Raw genomic sequence first — 9285 nt, forward strand, 5'->3', positions numbered from 1 at the left:
CGTGGGGAGCTTCTCATCCACCGACACCCCCAAGTCCTTCTCCTCAGGGCTGCTCTCCAGCCATTCCCCACCCAGCCTGGAGCTGTGCTGGGGATTGCCCCAACCCACATGCAGGACCGTACACTTGACCTTGGTGAACGTCATGAGGTTGGCATGGGCCCATCTCTCCAGCCTGTCCAGGTCCCTCTGGATGGCATCCCTTCCCTCCAGCGTGTCAACCACTGCACACAGCTTGGTATCATCGCAAACTTGCTGAGGGTGCACTCAATCCCTTTTGAAGTCCTCTGTGAACATGGCATTTGTTTTGATATGAACCCATAGTTTCCACTGATGTCAGGACAAGTCCCCACTGCTCTGGAGAGGAAAATGACACCCCCAAATTAGCAGTGTGATCTAGCTCAAGATCTGAAGTACTTGGAACACACGTTGCTTTCAGCCCGGGGGTGCAGGGAACCTTGTGCAGCCTGAGCTTTGGGGTACGTGTGCCCCTCCAAGCAGTCTCCCTGCCGAGTGGCTGAGCGGCACCTCCTTCTGCCCGAGCTGGCAGCTGTGCGTGCCTGCAGGCCGAGCAAGCGGCTCAGCGGGAGATGGAGATCGGCTCGGCGAGCACACACGCAGCTCATTCCAGCACGGGAACCTCGGCAGCAGGTAGGGCGTGCTGGCTCTCCACTGCGGTGGGGGCTGAGGAGCACGGTGGGTAGGTGGAGGAGCGTGGTTAGATGGGGGAACTGGGACGGGGGACGTGGCAGAGCACGCGGTTCGTCCGTTCGCTTGGGCTGGGGATCCTCACCATAAAAAAGAGCTAAAGGAGTTGCACGGTGAAAGCCTCGGAGCTAGAATGGACCTCTAGCGTGAGAAAGGCTTCTGCGCCTTCTGCTGACCTCCGGCATCACCAGTTCCCTTCAGGCAGTTGCATCTCTGACAAATAGGCTCCTGCTAATGACTCTGCTGTTTCTTTACTGCCTTCCCTTCAAATCAGAGCAGTATGGAAATAGAGAGTTCAGTGAAATGTACTGTGAAAATACCGCTGTATTTCATTTGAAAGACTTCACACTCCTACGACTTGGCTTTGCTGTGAAACGGCCCATCTTTTGTTATTTTATTCAGTGACTCTTACAAAAGCCTACAGAGCCACTTTTCTACACCTTCCCACCGAGGCTCTTCTGGTAATTGGGTGATGGTTCTTTCACGGTGAGGAGGAAGGGGAAGGTGGGAGGCAGAACGATACACCTCCCATGCATGCTTCTTTATACGTGCCCATTTTTCCTTTATTTCATAGAATCATATGACTTTGCACAAGTCCAGGTAGGTGACATCAGTTGCTCTTCCCTTGTCCACTACCACTGTAACCCCCTTGTAGAAGGCTACGAGATTTGTCAGGCATGACTTCCCCTTGGTGAAGCCACATTGGCTGCTACCAATCGCCTCCTCTTTGTCCGTGTGCCTTAGCAGAGTTTCCAGGAGGATCTGCTCCGTGATCTTGTTGGGCACAGAGGTGAGACTGACCGGCCTGTAGTAACGGAGTGAAGGAAAAAATAAAATTGAGTACAGGCTACAGATGGAAGGTTGAAATACAGCCAGGAGGACACCCCGAATTCAGGGGGTATCTGGCTTGGTTGGGGGATGGAGTGGGAGAGAGCTTAGGTCTCGTCCTGGTCGGTGGATGGAGGATGCGGCACAGTGAAGGTAGCAGAGAGGCAGCGCAGCACGCCCAGCCACCGCGCGGCCGCCCTCGAAGCGCCTCGCCACGGCCACCCCGGCGCTGGATGCGTCGCGCAGGTCTATTCCACAAGCGTGATCTCCCATTAACGTGGGGTTTCTCATTAGAAGGGGTTCCCACCGCTGGCCGCATCTTTAACGGGTGTCTTTGCCTTCTGCAAAGCTCCGTTGTAACTTGTTAATCGTCTTTTAGTATGTACTTGGGCTGGGGGTCTTCCCTGGAAAAATAATTCCAGCCGATTTAAAAAATAAATGTGTGTGCCCGCTGTATGTGCTAATTGGATAGCTTTGTTAGCTGATGGCACCGCTGGTTGGAATGGGGCGATGCTACAGCTCCTCACCTCTGCCGGCTTGGGGCAGGCTCGCTGCCTGACAGCGGTCTCGGGAACGGGGACCTTTGGCTCGGCTCCGCGGGACAGATCACTCTTTCTTGTGCTTTTGGGTCGTGCTGTGAAGTTCTGAGCTGGAGACTCGTACTGGGGCTGGAGAGTCCAGCTGCTGGTCTCTCCCAGTGGGATTTGGAAAGCTGTTTACTGTAAACAACCGTGAGCACATAAACTTTGTTTTAATCTGCAACTTTTTCACATGAGCACCAAAAAAATCCCCAAACTGAATATAAGAGGAAAAAAAAAAAAATCTGTGAAGGAAAAATTGAAAGTAGCATTGAACAACAACTCTGACTTTTCTGATTTAAGCCTTACATAATTGGTGACTAAAATTACCGTCTTTTTCTTTTTTGGCTCAGTACGTGCTGAGTGTCTGAAGGCTTTATTTAGTCTCAGGAAAATTTTTGGACTACTAGCAATTAAGATCAGTTACATTTCTTTTAAAACTTCTTAACCTGTCTGTCGCAGGATATAATTTTGGAATGAGGTCACTCTGTCTGCATAATCACAACGTATTGTTCGACCTGACATTAAAACAAGATAAAGGCTGCTACGAGTGAGAGAGAGCAATTACAGCTTTGCTATCACAGCCATTAAAATGCGGTGAACGTCAAGTGCTCTAAAAATGTTCTCATCAGACAAAAGCAGCAGAAATGTGACAAAGTGACAAAGTTGTCTTTCTCTTGGGTCAGTGTGCCATTGCATAAGTATAAAGTGTTCCAGTTTTCTATTTAAAATACAGAGAAACCTTAAATTGTTTTAACGGAGCAAAAAAAATACCTCTTTTACGAAAGATTTTAAGATTGATGTCAACATTTGTTTTGTGGATTTTATTAGCATTAGTTAACGAGGGGCATGTAAGTGGTTTTAAAGCAATTAGTAGCCATTATGCGCTCTTTGAAGATCGGCTGCTGTTTTGCTTCCTGTTCTGGTTATCAGCTATTTTAGCTTCAAGTGTTAAATGTGAAAAATGCTGGTATAAGCTTCAAAATGAGCTCAGCTTTTTCTACTGCTTCTATTTTTTTCGTCTTTGTGATCAAAGAGACTCCAACATCTGATCTGCTTCTATAATAATACATGGAATTAATAAAATTGTTTTTCTATGATTAGAGTCCTAACTCCCATAACTAATACTGTAGAAGATATATCTATAACAATAATAAGAATAATAGTCTACTCTGAGGATCTTAAACGTACCAGTTTTAAGCTAAGCCTCGGTGGGGGATTTGTGCCTATTCCACGCCCAGGATTGGGCATATTTTGATTTACAAAATGATGCAAATATTTCCAGTTTATCTTTTCCCCCCAAAGAGTTTGGGGGATTTGTTATACTTTTGCTCATAATTAGTATATGAAATTAGATAATTGTAATTAAGCTCATTCTGGGCTTTTCTGCTTTTAATAATTTTAAGTAATTAGGCTAGTGTTGTGCGTGTTTAATGCGCCTTTCGTATGCTTCCGGCGAGCTGCAATTAAGTCCATTAGAATTCAGCCTGCAGAAATATAATATTAGCATACGGGTTTAGGAAAAATATTTTTCAAAATACAGCCTTCGGTATTTCCTCCAGAACCCAGGCTTTTACATTCAGGAAATTAGGGCTGAATTTTCAAATTTGAGTTTATGGTATTGAATAAGTGCGGTGCCTTAAGCGCTGGGATATTTCACCCAGAATTTGCAACTCTCCCACTGACGTTTCTCCACTTTTTTTTTTTTTTTTTTTTTTTTGGCCAGAGCTTGTCCCACACACATCAGACCCTAAAAACGAGCTGGAGCTGCTCCTCGGTGTCCCGGAGCGTGGAGCCTCGCCACTCCCTGGAAGCGCGACTGGTGCCGGGGCCAGCGCGGTGGCCGCGTGCCATCGGCACCGGGGGATGCTGCGGAGGCAGACGTCCCGCTGGTGCCTTGCTGAGAGGTTCTGGGGAGGTTCCGCTGGATGCTCCTTCCCCTAGATTTGCTGGGGTTTAGGGCAGATTTAGGGGAAGGGGGACGTGGGGTAAAATCGGTGCGTGGCACTAAGGTGCACGGCGCTTCCAAATTGCAAGATGGCACGTGTGGAGTGTGTGTCACCCGCGTGTGGCCCCTGGGAGCAGGGGGACAAACGCTTCCTATGGGAGGTTGCCATTCCCTGACAAGGCTGAGTGGCGGAGCGTGAATAAAAAATGGTTTTATAAGAAGGAGTTAAGATCTTTGTATTTTAATATTGACCTTATGGCCTAATTTTAGCGCAGTCGATGTCGTTTACTGCGAAACGTATCATTTTGCTGCATTTGAAAATAATAATGAGCTGAGTTTTACCTCCCGAGCAAACGCTTCCAGCAAAGCAATCATCTATATTAAGGACCAGCGAAGGATTTTGTAATTTAGTGTTTTCGTAGTGATTTAGCGTGAAGTTCAGCTGCCTAAATTTCGGTATCTAGCACTGCTTGAGACACCGTGGGGCTTGTGAGGCATCTTCCCGCGGCTGCCGGCTGTGGCTCAGCGCCGACGCTCTGCGGAGCCGGAGCCGTCTATGCCAGCGGTGAGCGGGAGCTTTCCCTTGGTGGGCTCCAGCGATTGCGATCATTTGGGTGTGTTTGTTCAGCGCCCAAAATCGCACTTTGCCAAATTTCATGTCCCTTCGTTTATGGCCGGGTGGAATGTGTAAAATATTTGGAGATGAGTTGCTGCATGTCGGTAAAAGCCACTTGTTCCCTAGATGGAGATCGATCTGGCTAAAGGTGAAGCGCGGCACAAAGAAGCAATTCTTAAAGTCAAGGAGGAAGCGAGAGTGGAACTAGACATTGAGAGACAAAAACAGCAAGAACTAATCACAAAATATCAGAGAGATCACGAAGAGCTCCAGAAGAAGGTGTGTAACACTCAAGAGAACAGCTTTGTGGCAGTAGATAACGTAAACTTCTCAGAAATAGCATGTGAAGGAGTAAAACCTTCTTTATGTGTAGTCCTGTGTCTAGATGATACAATATTTTTTCCCAGTCTTAAAGGTCTTTTCCAACCGAAGCGATTTGATAATTCTGTATGTTTCAATAGTGTTTTTAATGGAACAGGTTAATAAGTAATTATTCCAGGGAGTTAAATGGTGTGGAAGTTCTTCCTTTGCTCACATTTTCTCCACCCGGAGTTCATCTGTGTCCACAGGCTGTAGTTGTTAATTATTTTTAAACTGACAACATCATTTTTTAAAGGCCTTGGACCGTTCCGGACTGTGACAGGTTATCACAAAACCATCTGCACTGTTTCCTTCCTTCTCAAATGAATTGAGCAGCGATGGGGTGAGGTCCAGTGGCCGGTTAACTGCTTGCTGGTCTGTGGTGGTGGTGGCATCACAATCGGGTGGCTCTGCCCAGCTACCCAGACCTGCAGCTTTTGAAGAAACCAGTTTTGTCTAGAAATTGAAAATTGTACCTATCACCTTTGTTTTCCAAAGATTTGACATGTTTCTTGGGAATTCTGGAAAAATCAAATAAATTTGATGAAATGATATTGTTGTTTAAAATTTGTTCCATTACGCAGTGTTTTAAAGAGCTGAAAATAAGTTTGGCTTAGTTCGCTTTACAAATATTTGTCTGTGATTTTAAAACCCTGAGGAAATACTGGTTCGCAGTAAAGAATTTTTCCCGTTTTTACCTCTATTTCTCAGTTTGATCTCAGAAATACTAATTAATTTCTCTGTTCTGAGTGAGTTTTGATTAATTTACAGCTCTTTGATATCCTTTGAGGGTATTATGTAAATTCAAAGCATTTTTTTTTTGTCTCTGAGGATAAGTATGTTTGCATTTGTACTTTTTTTCCCCCGAAGTCAACATTTGTCTGATACTTAATTCTACATATTTAACGATTCCCACTGAATGTAGACTAATGCAATTTTTGTCTCATCTAATGCAGATACCAGGATTAATATCCAGTGCTACCAGTAGCTTAAGGGTGGAGACAGAAATTCTTGAAAAGAAGCTACAAGATGCCCAGACCAAACTTGCAGAGAAAGATGAAGATAAGGAAAAAGAAATTCAGAGCCTTAAAAGACTAATTACCGAACTCGAATTTCAGCTGACAGTGGAAAAGAACAATAATGAATCATTTCTGGATAATATGAGGAAAGAAATTAAACACAAGTCAGATGAACTGGAAAAATTAACCCAGGAGAGGACACAGCTGATTCACAATTTGAGTCAGGTTCAAGAAGAGGTAGGAACATGCCCGAGGAAGTGCCTTGCTGTTTTTACTTAGAGACATGTGATTTCTAAAGTCATTCAAAGCATCTGTATTTCAGAACCTGTTAGGTACTGGTTTAAAACCCGTTGAGATGAAAAGAGTTCTAAAACTAGCCCATCTTAATTTCATAAATAACAGGTATCACAAAATACGTGAAATTTTTAATTCAGCAAGTACTTAAACTAGTATTTTATTTTTAAAAAACCAATATTTTTTCAGGTTCTGAAGGGCATTTGTTTCCTAGTCTCTAAGTTCACATCTTGCTGCATAAACATGAGTAAACAGGAAAGTGTCCATTGTGGTTTTAAAGTAGATGACATGGACATTTCTTATTCTTTGAACAGGACAGCAGCAATCCTCCCAGTAACCTTACTTATTTTGGAAATAATTTGTATGAAAAAGCTTCCTCCTGTCAATAGGAACGAGAGCGGACGCAGTCCTTTTCTGAGCGGCGTCTGGGGCAGAGAATGCATCTCTTAATGTGGGAGTATGTGTGTGCGTCCTGCCGTGCCAATGGGGACGTACCCCACCTCCCTCCAGTAAATCCACTTTCTGTAATGCAGGAAGGCATAAAAATTAATCAAATGTGAAAAGAAATTTGACGGATGGATGTTCTTACCACAAGCATTTGCTGAATGTTTGGAATATAATGGGAAGGGAGGGGAAAGAGCTCTAGTGCTCCATGAGAAATGTGAGAACAGTGAAGTCGAGGACTGTAGATAAGATTCAACTAGAATGTCTAAGTAATTAAGTGGCAGAAAAAAATGATAAACAGTGAAAATGAGCTCTTCAAAGTCAATTAGGGCTTGGGTTGATACTTATTTCTTCCTTGAAAAAGGGTCAGAAGGACTGTGTTAGTGAAATTAGAATGATGCTGGCAGTCGTTCTGTCCTGCAACTACATAAAAGGCTCTTGGAAAGACGTGCGCTCTTCGAGCGTTGGTCAGGAGCTTCGGCAGAGTAGGGGACACACTGTTATCCTCGGTCATGAGATTCCACCAGCTCTGCTTGTGTTCTTAATTTTCCCTGCTCTGAAGCAGAGTTCCTCCTCTAATAGAATTATATTAGGAAATGGGCGGATAAGAGTGGTTGAAAACTGAAACTGCTTTTAAGATAAACTTGGCACCAGGGTAAATGCTCAGATTTGCAGGTAACACTTCCCAAATCATTTCATGCACTGTCAGTGACAATCTGAGTAGCCAGGAAAGGGAAAGAAGCGTCTAACTTTCCTTCATTACGTTGTCTGCAGAGTTATATGTTCAGAGAGTAGGTTATTTTGGATGTGTGCATTTCTCCCACTTCCGCTTCTGCATGTAGGTATGTTCCTTCTCCGACAGCTCCTTGGCTTGCAGTTGGCACAGAGGTTAGACAGCCTGAGCAGAACTTCTGTGCTTCCACTCTACATCCACTACAGATGCTTTGACCAAAGTCAAATTTTAAAATCCAAAAAAATTTATCAACAAAGGACTTCCCATTTCTCCATCATTTTTCCAGTTTTGATGGGAACACACATGCAAAAATATAATAGTTTCAGTAACCTCTTCTTGGCTAACCGGAGCTACCACCTTCCACTTTAGTGGGAACATGCTTCTGTGCTCTGACTGTACTGACACCACTATTTGCTCTTCAAACCATCAAAAAAGTGCGATTGAGGTGATCTTTCTTCCACATTTTCTTCCCTGTGTACACCCACTGTCATAATCGCCTGGAGAATTTCAGATGTTTGCCCTCACTTCAGGGTGATACGTGGTCTGACCCGGCACAAAGCTCACACTGATAGTGCTAAGAAGGTTTACGTGGAGACGGTTGTGTCCAGGCGGTGAGGTTGGGCATGACTGAGCGCGCTCTGTTTGACTCAGCCATAGCTCTCCGTGTTGGAGACTGCTGTTGGGGGTTGCTTCCCGTCCACTCGCGTGGACCTCCTGGTGTCAGCAGCAATCGCTCGCTTAGGAGAACCAAAAAGTGGCTATTTCCTGCTTGTACTGGGACTTTCAGTAGTTCTGACTTTTATGACTCAGTTTAGTGATGTTGTCCCTTCGGTTTTATTTACTTTTGGTTTCAGCTGGAAACCAGGGAAATTAGCATCGCAAATAAGTTCCGCATAATATACCAACTTGGGGACTTCTGTACTACTGAGACGGTTCGAGTTATCTGCTTGAGGCCCAGTACCAGTCACACCATTTCGCGATCAGGAATCACAGTGCAAAGTTTGTGAGAACCACTAGACTGAAAATCATTTATCCCAATTATTTGGGAAATAATAATCAATAAAGAATGCCGGCACAAAAAAAAAAAATAAAAAATCAGTGCATAATTATTTAAACTGCAGAAGAGGATAACTTCTTGAACATCTGATCGTAATGAAGTGGTGCGGTAATACTCCAACTACGCATATTCCTTTCCGAGAGCGGCATTCCCAGTCTCCCCCCGGTTGGAGGATGGGCAGGAGATCAGAAGTAACTTCTGATAACTTAGCTCATATTTTCCACTGCCTCCCGAGGGGACGCAGGGTGGGTAAGTGCTGATATATGTCCTTTTGAGCCACTTTCAGAGAAACCAAAGTCTGGGGGAGTGTTGGAGGGTTTGTGTGCCCCCGTCCCCTCCACCCCCTGCCTTAACCTGCGGAGCTGCACAGACACAGGGTTTGACTGGCGGCGTTCGGTGAAGCCCGTGTTTGTTTCTGTTTGCAGAACACCCTTCTCCAGGAAACGGTGCGCAGAGAGTGTGAGGAACGCTATGAGCTGACTGCAGCTTTGACTCAAGCCAGGGAACAAGTACTGGAACTCAAAAAGCTGAGTGGAAACTTCCCGTTATCGCCGTGTTCCCCGGCTCGGGGCTGCCTAACCTCCCCTGCTGCCCTGCTGCCTGCTTACGGACAGAAGAGCCGCACGAGCCCCGGCGCTGGGAAGGAATCAATCTCTCCGGACAGTTTGGTATTTCACGGGCTGCCAAGGCGCCCACCTCCCGC

General features: G+C 45.2%; 1 protein-coding gene across 1 annotated transcript in view; it reads left to right on the forward strand.

Moving 5' to 3' along the window:
• Window positions 1-9285, forward strand: part of LEKR1 (leucine, glutamate and lysine rich 1) — a 75749-nt gene that overhangs the window by 53952 nt on the left and 12512 nt on the right. Inside the window, exons 12-14 of the mRNA XM_009884484.1 lie at window positions 4802-4954; window positions 5992-6291; window positions 9008-9250. Coding sequence (XP_009882786.1) covers window positions 4802-4954; window positions 5992-6291; window positions 9008-9250 — 696 coding nt within the window. The remainder of the gene's footprint in view (window positions 1-4801; window positions 4955-5991; window positions 6292-9007; window positions 9251-9285) is intronic.

This window comes from Charadrius vociferus, unplaced genomic scaffold (genome assembly GCF_000708025.1).
Source record: "Charadrius vociferus isolate BGI_N301 unplaced genomic scaffold, ASM70802v2 scaffold104, whole genome shotgun sequence".
Classification (NCBI taxonomy): Eukaryota; Metazoa; Chordata; class Aves; order Charadriiformes; family Charadriidae; genus Charadrius; species Charadrius vociferus.